Raw genomic sequence first — 18,071 nt, 5'->3', positions numbered from 1 at the left:
CAAAACTGAGATTTTTTTTTTTTTTTTTTACTTTTAGCAATAACAGTAAACAAGACACATAAAGAGGGTGAATCTCCATAACAGGGTCATGAACAGTGATAAAAAGACCCCTGACAGGAGTTCTAATCCTTTCCCGCTATCCAGAACAAAAAAACAAAAAACAAAAACAAAAAACGAAGAAAACACACATTTTGGGCTTTCCTTTTATTTCCCACTTTTATTGTCTCTGCTGCACTGAAATTCCAATCATAATTTTGAGCCCTGATGAGGTTATTCTATAAAACGACGAAACACCTGTGCTTGTAATGTGCTGTAGTGTTGTAATAAAGTTACTTTTATATTTTGTTTCAATGTGCCTTAGAGGGAACACATATGAAGTCCCTTTCCTCCCTCTCTAGCCCCATTTGATGGGACCTTGGGGGTAGGGGTAGAATAATAAATAGTATTGCATAGAAAAAAAAAAAATAAAAAAAATAAAATAAAAAACACCACATGCAATATGCCCTCCTCGGAACCAGGACAAGGGGTGGGCAGGATGGGTGGCACTGTGGTATCATGTGAGGTGGTTGGGACATTTGTGGTGGAAGGGGGAATGGCAGAGGGCAAGAATTGTTTTAGGAGAACTTTTGGGAGGTGTGCTAGGAGTGACGATTTGGAGGGGAGGGGGGGGGGGGGGGTTGGGATATTTGTGCCAAGATCTTATTTTTGTGGGAGGGGGGGGGGGGGGGGGGAGAGAGAATCATGCTCAGAAAATAAATTGGAGGAATTTTTTTTTTTTGCCGGAGAGGGGGTTCTTGGGACATATGGAGAGCCCGAGAGCAAGCTGGGGGAAAGACTTGTCGCAGGAAGGGAGGGGTTGGAGGGGGGGGGGACACCTAGTACATTCTCTCTGGGCTGTAGGTGACCTTGTCCTGGCACTCTGTGTGTCCCATCCTGCGACAGTTTTTGCCTTCAGTAATTATTCAGCATAGACATCCTCTATCGGGAGCTTCTTCAAATCTACTTATAAAAAAAACGAAACACTTTTAAAAACATGGCTCGGCAAGCAAGAGGAAATAAAACATCACACCGACCATTACTCCCAGGCAACCTTATAAAAAATAAATTTAAAATGATTACTCATTAAAAATATATAATGGGTTTCTTTAAAAACCGGCCCGTCACATTAAAAGAGAAAAATTTTCCATTAATGCTTATGACCAGAATAATTGTGGAATTGCGCTGTACAGGGACTATCACAACTCATGAGAAATGTTGGCCGTCACTGCCCTTCTGTCCTCACAATTATAATTCAAATCATTGTTTGCGAGTGGTGTTGCAAATGTAATATCTCCCATCCAATCAAAAGCCCTGGAGTGTGTTGGCAATCGGATGGCACGACAGCACTTAATTTACTAGCCATACCTGTGAATTTACCTTTTTTCTAGAATGTTATACGCTTCTCAGAAAATCAAAATAGTTAATTAAAGTGTGTTTGGCCCTCGAGTTTTGTCCACATCAATTTATCTACCTAATGTTACCTGTTGCATTTTGTTTTCATACAATTATTAACATGCATTGATTGATGTGCGATTTGAATCCGTTTTCATGTCCAATAATAATAAAAAATAAAAAAATAAAATACAAAAAAAAAATAAACACCCCTATGAAAAAGGAAATATACATGAAAAACTATTTTCACGTATTACCATTGACCGATATGGGCTTCAACGCAAAAACAAAAAAAACCCCATTGGCTTTGGTAACGTGTATTATAGCACATCCCAACGAACATGATCAGAGAAGGTAATGTGGGAACAGGGCCCTAGACATCTGTATGCATAGGCGTCCCTGACCCTACATTATATCACGCCTCCTACAAATCTGTGTGGTGTCTCCAGCAGACTTGACCTCCTTCTATCCAAAAATAAGAATCTAATATATTTCAGTTTACAAAGTATTTCAATGCGGTGGCTGCATTTGTTTTCTTTTTGGCTTCCCCCCCCCCCCCCTTTAAGTGAACCTGCAAGCTACACACTTCCTGGTCTATGCTCACTCCTCCACTGTATCTATGGTAAGAGCCATGGTTGTCCCAAAGGCTGGACTTCAAACATGTCTGCTTTTGTTCATCTCCATTAAATAGGAGTTGATGGGATAAGTAGTTTACACAAGAAAAACATGATTTTCTGCTTCCAGGTCAGGGAAGGACACCAACTTCTGACAGGATCCGCAGGCATTCTCAGTACCTGCTTAAAAGAACACTAATACAGCCACCATATCCAAGGACTAGTAAGATTGCATTTTTGTTCTTGAGTTTAGTTATGCTTTAAAGTGGAGTTCCGCCTGGGTAAAAAAAAAAAAAAAAAAAAAAAGAAAATTTAAAAAGTCAGCAGCTACAAATACTTGGGGGAGGAATCCAATCGGCGGAAGTTGCTTTTATGGGTGGAACTCTGCTTTAAGGACCTGGTGGCCAGAGCAGATGCTTTGAGACAGAAGGATCTTGTCTGCATCCCTATGTCCACTTGGATGGTGGGGCTTCAACCTAGACTCTTCTTCTCAGATGTTCGGCTTCTCCTTGTCCCCTGTACTGCGCAAGCGCTGCGCCTGCGCAGTACGGCCCGGACACTATCCGATAGGCAGACACTTTGTGTCAGAACAGCAGCAATGCAGGTGAAGTAGAGAGACAGCGAGGTATAGCTCCCCCTTTTTCTTGAGAGATGGTTCTCCGCTTAAAGGTTATCCCATATTTACAGATATTCTTAATTTAAATTTCAGAGCATCTTTACTCCCGATTGGCAAGAGCCATGAAACGTGCGTCGAGTATATATTCAACCGATGCCCAGATCATTTCGGCTTACTATGAGCATTTGCTTATGTTTATTGGTTTTATGAATGGATGAGTATGTCTATGCATCTGCATTGTCAATGATGTTCTATTGTACTCTGTAAAATAATTGTATATTCTAACAAATGTATTCAAAGAAGTGTACCACAGTAAATGGTGTCTTATACCTTAGAGTGACACTTTTTATGATATGGTGTGTACTTATTAAATAAATAATTTTGATTAAAGTTTTCAATCAGCAACACGCCTCATCTAAAGTCCCCTTTTCTTCTTTTTCTAATAGAAAGAAATCTAGTTCCTCTATGGTTTTCTTGGTTGATTGCAAGACCCCACAGCTTCAGGAGCCAGGGGTGTAATATGGCAATGAGGACTGTTGGTGCAAACTATCCTGATGGAGGCCTGAAACCTTCTACTAATGCCTCGTGCTTCCTATAGGAATGTGGGTCCATGCTCTTCTGATAGAGACCTGAAGCCATGTGCTAGTGATTCTTATGGGAGTGTGGGTCCTTGCTAGCCTGATGGAGGCTTAACCACTTTAAGACCAGGCCTCTTTTTTAGATGTGGCGTTTACAAGTTAAAAACGTTTTTTTTTTTTTTTTGCTAGAAAATTGCTTAGAACCCCCAAAACATTATACATTTTTTTTTCTAACATCCTAGAGAATAAAATGGCGGTCGTTGCAATACTCTGTCACACCGTATTTGCGCAGCGGTCTTACAAGTGCACTTTTTTTGAAAAACAAATCAACTTTTTTTAATAAAAAAAAAAAAATAAGACAACAGTAAAGTCAGCCAAATTTTTTTTAGATTGCGAAAGATAATGTTACACCGAGTAAATTGATACCCAACATGTCACACTTCAAAATTGCACCCACTCGGGGAATGGTGACAAACTTTTACCCTTAAAAATCTCCATAGGCGACATTCTACCGGTTGCATGCTTTGCGTTACAGAGGTCTAGGGATAGAATTATTGCTCTCGCTCTACCGATCGTGGAGATTTCTGTGTGGTTTGAACACTGTTTTTATATGCGGGCGCTACTCATGTATGCGTTTCGCTTTTGCACGCAAGCTCGTCGGGGTGAGTTTAAAAAAAAAAAAAAGAAAAAAAAATTCTTATTTATTTTGCCTTTTACTTTTCATTTTTATACTGTTAAAAAAAAAAAACACAAAAAAAAGTGTAACTTTTATTCCCATTACAAGGAATGTAAACATCCCTTGTAATAGAAAAAAAAGCATGCTAGGACCTCCTAAATATGAGATCTGGGGTCAAAAAGACCTCAGATCTCATATTTACACTAAAATGCAGTAAAAAAAAAAAAAAAAGATACAAAAATTGTCCCTTTAAGAGCCATGGGCGGAAGTGACGTTTGGACATCACTTCCGCCCTGTATTGTCATGGAGATGGGTGGGGGCCTATCTTCCCCTCACTTGTCTCCATGTCAGCCCAGGGGACAGATGCGATAGTGTCCGCCGCAGCCGACCGCTCCGGTAAGCGGCGGAGGGCACCGGATTGCGGTGGGAGGGGGGGCTCCTCTCATGCCACCGATAAAAGGGATCTCACAGCGAATCCGCCACAGAGTCCACTTTTATCTTGTAGCTGACCGCCGGCCGAACACGGGGATATCAGGGTTATGGCAGCTAGCTGCTGCCATAACAACGATATCCGTCCCCAAAATAGGGACATCAGCATGGGGTGGTCAGCAAGTGGTTAAAAGCCTACTACTGGTGTCTAGTGTTGCTGCTTTTTATGGGAGGGTGGGTCCACACTCACCTGATGAAGGACTGAATTCCTGCTACTGGTGCTTCTTATAGAAGTATAGATAAATACCATCCTGATAAAAGGCAGCTACTGGTGCTCATGGTTGGTGCTTCTTATAAAAAAGTATGGTTCCATGCTAGCCTGATAGAGGCTTAGAATTTGCTACTGGTGTCCAGTGTTGGTACTTCATATGGAAGGGTGGGTCCATGCTAGTCTGATGGAGGCCTGAAGCCTGCTGCTGGTGCTTCTTATAGGAGTATGGATAAATGCTATCCTCATTTAGGCCAGAAGGCCGCTACTGGTGCCCACTGGGAGGTGCCGTCTTATGCATTTTTCATCGTACCCTAAATGATTTTCCTTTTCGTTGAGGATAGTAGGCATTATGAAATTACAAATATTTCTGAAACTCTAGCTGCACTTTTACATATCCACTTTCTTAGTAAAGTAGTAATAAACTCTCAGCGTTTTTAGCTCAACACATAGCAAAAAAGTAAGACATTCCCCAGTAAATTCCTGGGGGGGAAATCAGTTCCTTGCCAACCTAGTCTATGGGGCGGTGTGTTTCCATTGTTAAACACAGTTTGGGGAGGCACAAAAATGCATGCAAGGTTGGCTACATAGGATGCTCCAAGAGAAAGGAGCCGCTCTGAAACAGGAAACCTGGGGCAGCAGTCCTAGTATCAGCTTAAACTGGAACATATACAATTAAAAAAAAAAGATAAGAAGCTGCATTGTTTTTTCTGCTGGAAAAACGCAAAAAAAAAAAAAAAAAAAAAAAAAAAAAAAAAAAAAGTCCTGCTCCTAAACACTGAACCTCAAAAAATGCTAATAGCCTAAAGTAGTGTGCATGGACACATAGGATAACACAATTTAGCTTCTAGAAGCTTAAAAAAAAAAAAAAAAAAATACTAGTGTGCATGGAGCTCAATTGTCTAAATCACAGGGCCAGGCCCTGAAAAAAGGTATTTTATAATGGAAAAATAAAATTGAATATCCAATTGTGTAATGGGATGGGGGAGGTTGAATATTCTAGAAAGACAATGAAGAGATCCACTTTAAAATGGTTGTGTAAAATAAAAACGTATCTTGACTGGAAAGACAACACTATACGAAAAAAGTTACCATAGTCTGTAGCTCAGTCTCTACTCTCTGGCGCCTCTTCATCTCCACATCCACCTGGTTTCGGGCGTGTTTCAGCTTTACCTGCAGCGCTGAGCGCTCGATCTCACATCGGAGCAGCAATTCCCGCTTCTCCCTCAGCTCCATCTCTGCCTGCTGCCATTTCCTTCTAGATGCTTCAAAGCTGTGAGCAACCTTTATGAAGTCTTAAAATAAGCAAAAAAGAACATTATAAAATTATAAATTACTCAAAAAACTCATCCATAGATGGCAGATACATGAGGTTGGCCAGGTCTGTTTACATATGCATGTTGTACCTTCTTAAAACTCAACTCAAGGCACAACTATTTTAGTTTTTTTTTTTTTAAATCAGTTACACATAGACTTTTAGATCTTTTTTGAGTGGAAAAGTGATCACTCTTTACTGATCCTCTTACACTTCATGGCCAAAAGTTGGCCAACACTTTACCAAGATGGGCTTACTGGACATCTTTTTCCAAAAGGATGACCATTATTATGCATTGGGTCCCCTTTGCAGCTATACCAGCCTCCACTTTCCAAGGAAGGCTTTCAACATGAATTCGGAGTGTTCTGTGGAAATTTGTGTCCATTCAGTGAAAAAAAAAACCTGTGAGGTCAGATGCTAATGTTGTTCGAGAAGACTTTGCTTGTTTCAATTCATCCCAAAAGGTGTTCAGTAGGACTTAGGTCAGGGCTTTGTATTCTAGGCTAAAGATCCTCCACACCAAACTGATCAAACTACGTCTTTATGGAGTTAGCTTTGTACATAGGGTCACAGTCAAGCTGGAACAGAAAAGAGCCTACCCCAAACTGTTACAAGTTTGAAAGAGCACAGTTGTCTAAAGTATCTTTGCATACCATAGTAGTAACGCTACCACTCACTGTAGACCTCAGTTTGGAGGGGTCTCCCCACACTGTTGGCCTTATAGTGCTTTGATTTTAAGAAAAGCATTTTCAACCACATGTAGCATAGGTACCACAATATACCTGGTTATTACTTTCCCGTACCACCTCAACAACAGCAGCACTCAGACTGGAGGAAGCGACGCATGCTTATAAACACAAGGATAACCTCATGGGCAAACCACTTCACCTCTATTGTCTGACCACCACCTGTACATTACAGTTTATGTTTTATTACTTAATCTACAGGGAGGTCAGATTATCTGAACCGAATTGCAAATCACTTGGCATTTAAAAAAAAAAAAAAACTCCCATATCCGCCTTAAATTTCTGTATTTAGTTGCTTCCCTTTGTAAAAGGTCTACTTTCTTTATAAGTTAGCCATGTAGGAAAGAAGGTAGGGCCACCATCTATGTTGGCTTCTGCACAACCCTACGGCTCAGAGCAGGTAAAGTTCCAGACAGCATGGGAAATTAAGGAAATGTGACTGTTTTAAAAGCGATTGCCCTTTTAAATGAAAAGATACTTCCTTTGGGCCCCAAGGTTGACCTAAAGAAGAGGGTCTTCCCACCATTCACAACCAAGCCGCCATTGGAAGTCTCCTTGAGCACCATTTGGCCAATATATTCTGGATTGATTATACAGTGCTTTACAAAATAAAGCCTACAGTTACAATACTGCAGAATACAAGAGGGTTCAGAGGGTCCTGCTCATGAGAATTTACAATCTAAAAGTGAAAGGCAAGAGATATAAAAAAAAAAAAAAAAAAAACTGTGTGGTATGCATTGATGGAGAGAGTAGAAGTACAGTTTATAAGGTAGAGTCATGGTGGGCATCCCTGAAAATATAGGTTTCAAGGGATCGCCTAGATCAGTGGTCTCCAAACTGTGGCCCGTGGATGGGATGAGGCCCTTTTGCTATGCTTTATATGGCCCTTAGGGCACTATTCCTCCCACTGACACCCAACAAGGCACCATTTCTCCCACTGGCAACTATGATGGAGAATATGCTTCCTACTTATACCAATTACGCCTACTGCCCACAGGCGGCATGTTATTATTTTACCCCCGTTCACCACGTCTGAGGCATTTTCTTTTCCCACTGGCCACAATTCAGCCCGTCTGAAGGACGGTAAACTGGCTCTTTGCTTAGAAAGTTTGGCGATCCCTGTCCTAGACCGAGGAGTAGGAGATAACTGGACAGATTGGGATAAGCTCTGCAGAAGTCCTGTGGGTGAGCATGGGAGGAGGCAATGCAAGGTGCTAGAGAGCAGAAGTTCTTGGGAGACTCTGTAACTTTTATGATATGACAAAATGTTATGACAGAAGATAATTACCTTCCTCCACAGCCACGTTAAAGTTGATGAGCTTCAGGAAGCTGTCCATGCAAGACTGAGGGGCCTTCTTCCGTGACTCCCCCATCCTGTTCCACAAATAAAAATTATATTAAAAGGATACACTACAGTCAGTCACACTGTTAGCATGCCAATATCTCCCCCACACTCAGCAGAACATTAGAAAAGTACACAACCAATGTAGCCCATTGCAGAAGACCAACAGCACAGTATAAAAAATTAGCCTAAAGAACCCTACATTAGGTGTGTGGTCTTTTACTGAAAACAATGAAGTTGCTACAAATCTTCACCATTCAAGGTCACACCATGATATAAGTCAACTCTCATGCCGCGTACACACGATCAGACTGTCTGGTGGACAAGCCGTCGGACTTTGCAGTAGAGGTCCGTCAGACTTTCCGAATGAGGGGACCTGCCCACACGCGACCAGATTTTTCCGGCAGACAATCCGCCGCACTTGTGGCAGAAGTCCGCCGGACTTTTGAAATGAATGGACTTGCCCACACACGGAGTAAAGTCCGTTCATTTTGAACGTGACTCCAGGTAGACGGGACTAGCGAAGGAAGTCAATGTCGCCGCCTCCATTGGCGAGATCGACACCTCGTGAACCCCTACGCCAGACCCTTATACGAGCACGCAGCCCGGCTGATCAGGAAAGGGGGTGAGGGCGAGCAAGTGCCCCCCCCCCCCGAACCATACCAGGCCACGTGTCCTTAACATTGGGGGGGGGGGTGTCGGGAAGAGGCCCTTGTCCTCATCAACATGGGGACAAGGTGCTTTGGGGTTGAGGGCACATGGCCTGGTACAGTTCAGGAGGGGGGGGGGGCACTCACTCGTCCCAACCCCCTTTGCTGACCAGCCTGCGTGCTCAGATAAGGGTCTGGTATGGACTTTGGGGGGACCCCCACGCAGTTTTTTTTTTTTTTTGGCGTAGGGGTTCCCCTTTTAATCCATACCAGGCGACGGGGCTTGCGAGGTGTCAATCTCACCGATGGAGGCAGCGACATTGACTTCCTTCGCTAGTCCTGTCTACCTGGAGTCACGTTCAAAATGAACGGACTTTACTCTGTGTGTGGGCAAGTCCATTCATTTCAAAAGTCTGGCTCACTAGCACACAGACGGGCGGACTCGGCAGTCCGGCGGACAATTTTGAGTCAAGACTTCTTTCTAAGTCCACCGGACTTTTGGGAAGAAAAAGTCAGCCGGAGCCCACACACGGGCGAATTGTCCGGCAGACTCTGGTCCGGCGGACCAAGTCTGCTGGATAGTCCAATCGTTTGTACGCGGCATCAGTGTGAATTTTCATCAGCAGGCTCTTAGATCCAGAATATGTGGTTTTGTACAGACAAAGGCCTACAAGGTGATTTTTGATTGCATGATAATCCCATGCCAAAATGTTTTATTTTTAGTTATAATAGTTTCAATTGGAACTGAAGGCATCCAGGTACATTAAAACCACAGGAGCCAGTCATGCCTGATGTGGCTCCATTGTGCAAGTCAGGTTTATCATTTACACCCAGACTTTCAAACTGGCATGAGTGTTGGTAGACAACTGGCCAATTTGAGCAAGCCAAGGATCACAAATGTGCCTATACTTTCCCAGAATTTTTTTTTCCTTCATTTAAATATGCCTATAAGGCTAGCCATACATATATACATTTCTCCAATCAAGCTAAAAACAGTGTGAATGCAGGAATTCCCCCACCCCCCCCCGGCTATTGTTTGCACCAGGCTGGCACTCACGGCTGTCAGAATACCCAAACTACATCAAATTGGATGCCGTCAGTCAGTGTTTGACAATTTTCCATCTGGCTTCTTTGACAAAACTGATTGAAAAAAACAACTTTTGTTGAGTCACCAACGGCTTGAATTTTGATTGAGTACACAAGAGTCAGCCGAAATTCGAGCTGTGTATTGCCAGGTTTAAAATCGCTCTAGAAAAGATTGTGCAGTGCTTTTAGAACTCCAAACTCCAGCTCCAGAACCACTTACCAAAATAAAAAAGTATCTATTTTTGCCATTATAAAATCAAACAGAACCAGCATTTTCACATTCCCACGTTTTATTGAACATATTCCCAGAATCCTTTGCTGGGGAATCCAGAGGCCTGACAGCGGGAGCTGTCGGAGTACGTTCGATGAAATAGATCTGACTACTTTTAGCGTGGAGCTTTCGCAGGCAGACCTCAATCAAGAGCTGTGTTGGGAGACCCGAATGTACAGTGATCATTAACTAGGACTGCAGGAATCAGCGTGCCTATAGGGAGCCGTACTATTCTCGGCATGTTGGAAGGGGGTTAATGGACATCGGCAGGGGGGAGAGGAGCCGTACATGGCATCAGCACAGCTTCAAGTCACGTGGGGAACTCAGATCTGTATCCACGGCATATGAAAACACTGCAACATTGTCAAATGGAATATTTAGTGAGATGCTTTTAAAAACCAACACAGTCACAAAACAATCTTATTTAAAAAGTAGAAACTCTTGAGAGCAGAATTAAAATTTAACCTTAAATTTTTTTACCATTGTGTATTGCCGATGTTCACACTTTATCTCATATTTTAACAATAAAATTGAACTTGGTCATGCCATCAAAACTGAGGGTGGAGGAGGAGGAGGGAGGAGGGAGGAGGACCATTTCTGCTGGCATAGGTTGGTCACCTTAGACTCAATGAGGTTTTATGGGCATGGAAACCTCCCTTGAGCAATACAGGAGGTGCCCCCAGCCATTCCATACGCTTTTCTGGGTATGGAATGGGCTGAAGTGGTTAATTTGCAGGAATTTTCCTTCACTTCCTGTCCCATTGCCAAATAGGAAGTGAGAGAAAATTCCTGCAAAATGAATCTCTTCAGCCCCCGGAAGGATATGCCCCCTTAATGAACAGGTTATTTTTTGCAATATGGCCCTGCGTCGCTTTAACTGACAATTGTGTGGTCGGACAACGCTGTACCCAAACAAAATTGATGTCCCTTTTTACCCACAAATACAGCTTTCTTTTGGTGGTATTTAATTACCTCTGAAGTTTTTATTTTTTGCGCTATAAAACAAAAAAACCCGACGATTTTGAAAGAATAAAAACGTATTTATGCTTTTATCAGTTTAGGGAAAAAAAAAAAAAAAAAAAAAAAATAATAATAAATCGCAATATATGTCAGTGGCAGGGAAAGAGTTAACACTGGGGTACGATCAAGGGGTTAAGTGTGTTCTAACGGGGGGGGGGGGGGGGGCTTACTGAAACATGACAGATAGCTGTTCCCGATCACACTGTGCCCGCTATCCCCCTTGAATGGACCGACATACAGGGACGTCTTATTGCGCAGGAGAGCCGGCCTGCCGCAGTATATCTGCGTAAGCTGGCCGGCTAGTGGTTAAGGGAATTTCTTGGGGACACCCTAGGCCATCAGAACTTGTGTGCCCATTGGAAGATATCACCTCCATTACTTTTCTGGGGACAGCCCAAAAAATTTTGATTTTCTTTTTAACTTTCAATAATAATGGGAAAACAGGACAAAAAAGGAGGATGAATCTCCTTAATGGGGGCACAGACAGCAATAAAACCTAACAGGGGTTCTAATTGCTCTCCACTCTATCCAAAACTTAAAAAAAAAAAAAAAAAAAAAAAAAAAATGGTTTTGCCTTTAGTTATACTTTAAAATATTAAGTTCTGGTTTAGGTGTAAAATAAAAAAAGTACTTGTGTTTTTTTTTTTTTTACTACTACTACTGTTCCTTTATACTGGCTTTTTAAATTTTACAAATGCAACAATTTAGAAATTGAAAGAGTTACCATGTACTTAACCCTTCATCCAAAGATAAAAAGTGCATTCTATATACATCTATATAGATCAGACCAAAAGGAGGTACTAATGAGGAGGAAAGAGGGACCTTGATCCAAATCAGGTACAGTCCCTCAAAATCCGGGTCAGCTGGGAACTATGTACTTTCTGGTAAAAAGTGATCCGATTGGCCCTACAGCAGCCCAATCAGTTTCACATGTGGCAGAAGGGGGTCCCATCTTTTGCCGCCTCCACCCGCTACCTTTCATGGGCTTTCCTGTCCCATCATCCCCTAGACTGATGCAACCTGTTGCATTGGATTCACTGTGAAGAGTGTAAGGTCCCATGAGGCACTGCAAGCATGACCGTTACAAGCATGACCGTTACAAGCATGACTCCCACAGGCAGAGGTGTGATGGAACTTGTAGATTTGCAAGAGCTGGAGGGCTGCTAGTTTGAGACCCCTGCTATAAAGGGATCTGCGACCAGGCCCAAGCTCTCATGCTTCCCGAGTCCCATCAAGTAAGCACCTGTTCATCGCTGTATGAGAAGATTGCGGCCTACCATGTGGTTTACAGCTTGTGCAGCTTCAATCCAAAAAAAGAGGATGGATAACTCACTGTTTTAGCAGACAAACCGCCATCTCAGCCTGACCCGCAGCAAGAATTGACTTGGATCGCTCTTCCCTACAAAGTTCAAGATTTAATTTGTGGGCAGGTGCCCTCTTACCAGTTACCAGCCACTAAGACATTCCCCTGGACACTGTATACAGACACCCTATACCTAGATTGCCTTAAGGGTTACTACTGGTCAGACTCAGCTGCTTTGCCTTGACTTCACTGTGCCACGCTTAGAAATTCTTGTTTCTTTGAGCTCCAACTGCTGGTGAAGAGAATTGCAAGGCCTTGCATTCTGAACACTGCTAAACTATTGCTTTTTAAAAAGGAAACACACCATTAGTACAGATATTACTTAATCTCTCATTAGGATAAAAAAAAAAAAAAAAAAAAAAAAAAAAGAAGATACACAACATGTCTGAACCTAGAGTGTCAGGAGGGCTGGGACATTCACAGGGTCAAGGCTGCACAGAAGAACATGCAATTCTAAGAAAACTCCCAAGGGGGCCGTGCTACACAAGTAATTTTCTAGCAAAAAAAAATAAAAAAAAGTTTACATGTATGCAAGAAACACCAGAACTGGCCTGGGTGACAAGTTTAACCAGATGGTTAAAATGCAATATATGGGATGTTCAGCAGTCAGTGTAAAGAGAATCTTCTCAGCTTTATGCCTGCTATGCATGCTTAGGGCCGGTTCACACAGCGAGGCGACACGGCTCGCCTCGCCTCGCTCCCGCAAGTCGCCCCCGTTCTGTACAATGGAACCGTTCTGAGAGGAGCGACTCGAGTCGCTCCGACTCAGAAAAAAGGTTCCTGTACTACTTCTGGGCGACTTCGGGGGCGACTTGCATTGACTTCTATACAGAAGTCCTCTGCAAGTCGCCGCTGAGGTCCCCGCAGGTCGCGGCGAGGCAAGTCGGAGACGCCTCGCCGCGCCTCGCTGTGTGAACCGGCCCTTACTGAGAAAACATGAAGAAAAAAAAAAAAAAGGAGGAGTCTAAGGCAATACAAAAACACCATCCGTGCATTCAGGAGCTTTTTGCTTTTTTTTTTTTTCCCCAAAGCCCCTAAACGTAATTCAATAAAATATAGTTTGCCAGAGTTTAGGAACAGCAGCATTCAGAGGCAATAAAAATGTTCCTCTTCTGAATGCAGAAGAAACGCATTCAGGAGATGAGCGTTTTGGCATAAAGACACTAGTCAGGTTTAGTGTTTGAGCGCATTTTTTAATTCAGTGACCAGAATAAATGATCTATTCCGGCCAATAAAATTAATAAACACACAAGCACTCGAAAGAAAAACCTCCGGGGCAGCTGTTATCAGAACCCAGTGTGCATGAGGCCTAAAGACATAAATAACTAGCTCCAAATATAAATGGAAGCTGGATTATACCATTAACAGACATAAAAACCAATAAGTTTTAGTTACACTAGATGTCAGCACCATAATATTATAATACATAATGACACCTGTGACAGACCTAGCCAGGACCTTTTGGAGGGGACTGAATGCAAGCCTCTTGCCTTGCGATTATGGGCCATGGCATTTGGGGGAACGGTGCTCTTTGTGAGCTGTATGCCTGGGGACCCTTGAGGTGGTGTTACTTGCATTCAGTCCCCTACAAAAGCCTCGGCCCCGGCTAGATCTGTCACATTTCACCCCTTTCGGCAGGAGACTAACACAGGAGGAGACCCCAGACTGGTTGACTTCGAAGTTAGTCCGTGGTTCCAGTCCTCTAATGCTGGTATCCACACAGTACCCCAAACAAATTGTTCCAAACAGTATTCCTCACTCATTCAACCTCGGCCTCTCTCAGAGAAAATATCCACTGCTGGGGAGAGGCCTGGACTGGCCCTTCTCCCTGGAGTCTTTTCAGCTGCTGGAGAGAAGACAGGGTGACTGTGCTCACTCCATCAAGCTGTTGGGGATCTGGGCCGACCGCCCAGCATCCCTGGGGTATACAAGTGGAGACTGAAGTCCCATCCACCAATATCAGCTCAAGCTGCGAAGTGCACATTGTGTTCTCTCCTTGGGTCCTGATCTGCTGCTCGGGAGTGACCACCACCTCCTCAACCTGGGCCTCCAGAACTGCCACAGGTGTGGGGCAGAGGTCTTGGACCCGCTGTCCGGTTGCCAGCACTTTAGCTGGGTTGGTGTCATCATTCGGGGGCGCCGTCTGCTGCTGGACAGTGTGACCGATTGCCCCAGCTTCCTGAAACTGTAGAGACATTGTAGGTGCTAGGCAGAGGCCAACGGCGCTCTGTCCTGTTGCCAGCAATTCAGCTGGGAGTAGCAGCTTCACTACATCAGCTTGTCGCTGGACTGTCTCGGCTCCCTGGAACTCCACAGTTGTTGCCGGTGCTGGGCAGAGGTTGGTAGCACTTTGCCCTGGGGGCAGCACTTCTGCTGGGGCCTCCACATCCTCCTCTCTGGTTAACCATTGTGGCAGGAGGCCGTCTTCCTCCATTCCCAAACTGTATAGCTGCCATTGGGGAGGTGAGCTGGCTGCTTCCTTTTCCATTCCTTCATCTGGCTGCTGGGACAACACGTCTCTTGTACTGTCTCCCAGGTGCACAAATCTTGGCCAGGGTGGAGGAAGCAGACTTTCCACCCCAGCAAACTGTTGGGGAGACGACAAACACCTCCTCTCCCTTCTCCCCCTGTATCTGCTGCTGGGAAGTGATTGCTACCTTCTCACCCGAGCCTCCAAAACTGCCACAGGTGTGGGGCAGAGGTCTTGGACCCTCTGTTTGTTGACCAGCGCTTCAGCTGGGGAAGTTCCTTGTAACTCCACTGATACTGCTGTTGGTGCTGGGCAGAGCACAGTGAAGTTTGGCCCTAATACCAGCTCTTCTGCTGGAAGCTCAACAGATTGTTTTTCCTCAGAAGAAAAGTCTATCAAATCCCCAGTTTCTGCAACTTGTGTCTGGGGATATAGGTTCACCATCTCCTGTCCATGGAACCCAGAAGATGCCATCAGTGCTGAGCAGAGGTTAGAGTTCTGCCCTGTTGTCAGCACTTCAGCTTTGGGGATGGCAATGTCCAGATTTTCCACTGCCAATTCTCTGGCATGCTGCTGGACAGGCACATTCCTCCATCCAAGATCATCCCATGCAGAAACAGGATCATCAAGGTCAGTCAGCACTTGCTGCATCCGACATAAGACCTCCACATCCATAGCTGCAGGGGCAGGTTGGTAAAGCACACTGTTACTCTGCCACATTGCTGACTCTTCAGCCAGGATTTCAGAGTTGTCCACTGGTATTTTCTTATAGTCCCAGGCAAGGGGAGCCCAGCCCCCTTGCAGCCATCTGTAGGCGATCTCCAGCTCCCATTCCTGAACAGCCAGAAACTCTATGCCCTTGTACACACGGTCGGAGATTCCGACGGAATGTGTCCAATCGGACCATTTTGTTGGATATTCCGACTGTGTGTGGTCTACATCGGACTGTTTCTGTCGGAGTATCTGACGGACCAAGTTTTCCAACTTGTTGGTTAAATTTTCCGACAAAATGCTCCGATCGGACATACTCCGATCATGTGTAGAGAATTCCGATCGGACAAAGTGCCACGCATGCTCAGATCAAATTCCTAGACCAAAACTATTGGCTACTAGCGTGAACGTAGTCCCGTCGTAACGAAATAACGTCATCACGTCGGATTTTCCGACAACTTTGTCCGACCGTGTGTATGCAACAATTTCGGACAAAATCCGACGGATTTGGTTGTCGGAATGTCCGACTGTGTGTACAAGGGCTAAATCTTCCAGTGCCCAATGCAATTCCGAGACATTCAGTAGCCCTTCTCCATGATTTTGTCCAACCGCCACTCTAAATCACTCCCAAAGTCCCCTGTCAGCTTCACATACAACAGTCCCAGGCTGCCGTAGCCAAAGCCTTTCGCTGGGCTGTCATACGCTATCCAGGGACATGCTTGGGATACATACCACCGGAAGGCTCTGTAACTCTCATCCAGCTTCATCTCTGCCCAGACCAGCCTGCTTAATTCAGCTGTCTGCTTCTTGTGCTTTTTTTCTCACAAAAACAGCACTTCATATAGGAGACAAGTTTTTGTCTCAGAACATATTGCACAGTCATGGTCCACCATGGTTATGATCAGGAAGCATATCCAAAAAACAACAAATCTGTAGCAATCGATTGAGCAAGTGCGTGGTGTTAAGCAGTGGCAAAAAACAAAAAAAAAAAAACAAAAAAAAAACAACAAACATCACAACACAATATATATATATATATATATATATATATATATATATATATATATATATATATACATATATATATACATATATATATATATATATATATATATATATACATATATATATATATGCAGAGGGACTTCAGTTGTGGATGACTGTTCTGAACCCAAACTGGATGACCTATAATTTGCTAAAGCACTGCGTATTATATATTTTAATACGCAGTGCTTTAGCAAATTATAGGTCATCCAGTTTGGGTTCAGAACAGTCATCCACAACTGAAGTCCCTCTGCATATATATGTATATATATTTTGTGTTGTGATGTTTGTTTTTTTTTTTTTTTTTTTTTTTTTTTTTGCCACTGCTTAACACCACGCACTTGCTCAATCGATTGCTACAGATTTGTTGTTTTTTGGATATGCTTCCTGATCATAAACCATGGTGGACCATGACTGTGCAATATGTTCTGAGACAAAAACTATATGAAGTCCCTTTGCATTTAACCAGTCATATTTCTCCTACGGACACCAACAATGGGGGCACCCCTCCACCAACATTGGGGACCACTCCCCACCAAAAGTGGGGGGGCCCCCACTCTTCCCCCCACCAATGGGGGGGCCCACTCTCTTTCCCCCCACGCCACCAACAACGGGGGGGCGCACTCTCTTCCCCTCCCACCAACGGGGGGGGGGGGGGGGCGCACTCTCTTCCCCTCCCACCAACAACGGAGGGGGGGGGGGGCGCACTCTCTTCCCCTCCCACCAACAACGGGGGGGGCGCACTCTCTTCCCCTCCCACCAACAACGGGGGGGGGGGGCGCACTCTCTTCCCCTCCCACCAACAACAGGGGGGGGGGGGCACTCTCTTCCCCTCCCACCAACAACGGGGGGGGGGGGGGCACTCTCTTCCCCTCCCACCAACAACGGGGGGGGGGGGCACTCTCTTCCCCTCCCACCAACAACGGGGGGGGGGGGCACTCTCTTCCCCTCCCACCAACGGGGGGGGGGGGGCACTCTCTTCCCCTCCCACCAACAACGGGGGGGGGGGGCACTCTCTTCCCCTCCCACCAACAACGGGGGGGGCACTCTCTTCCCCTCCCACCAACAACGGGGGGGGGGGCACTCTCTTCCCCTCCCACCAACGGGGGGGGGGCATTCTCTTCCCCTCCCACCAACGGGGGGGGGGCATTCTCTTCCCCTCCCACCAACAATGGGGGGGGGCATTCTCTTCCCCTCCCACCAACAATGGGGGGGGGCATTCTCTTCCCCTCCCACCAACAATGGGGGGGGGGCATTCTCTTCCCCTCCCACCAACAATGGGGGGGGGCATTCTCTTCCCCTCCCACCAACAATGGGGGGGGGGGCATTCTCTTCCCCTCCCACCAACAATGGGGGGGGGGCATTCTCTTCCCCTCCCACCAACAATGGGGGGGGGGCATTCTCTTCCCCTCCCACCAACAATGGGGGGGGGCATTCTCTT

General features: G+C 44.9%; 1 protein-coding gene across 1 annotated transcript in view; it reads right to left on the bottom strand.

Annotated features, from left to right (window-relative positions):
• Positions 1-18,071, bottom strand: part of LOC143923894 (rac GTPase-activating protein 1-like) — a 168,098-nt gene that overhangs the window by 142,596 nt on the left and 7,431 nt on the right. Inside the window, exons 2-3 of the mRNA XM_077447838.1 lie at positions 7,962-8,047; positions 5,705-5,907 (exon numbers count right to left, since the gene is read on the bottom strand). Coding sequence (XP_077303964.1) covers positions 5,705-5,907; positions 7,962-8,047 — 289 coding nt within the window. The remainder of the gene's footprint in view (positions 1-5,704; positions 5,908-7,961; positions 8,048-18,071) is intronic.

This window comes from Lithobates pipiens, unplaced genomic scaffold, assembly GCF_037356315.1.
Source record: "Lithobates pipiens isolate NorthernLeopardFrog02 unplaced genomic scaffold, aLitPip1_a1.2 Scaffold_22, whole genome shotgun sequence".
Lineage (NCBI taxonomy): Eukaryota > Metazoa > Chordata > Amphibia > Anura > Ranidae > Lithobates > Lithobates pipiens.
This window is presented reverse-complemented; position numbering and strand designations above follow the sequence as displayed.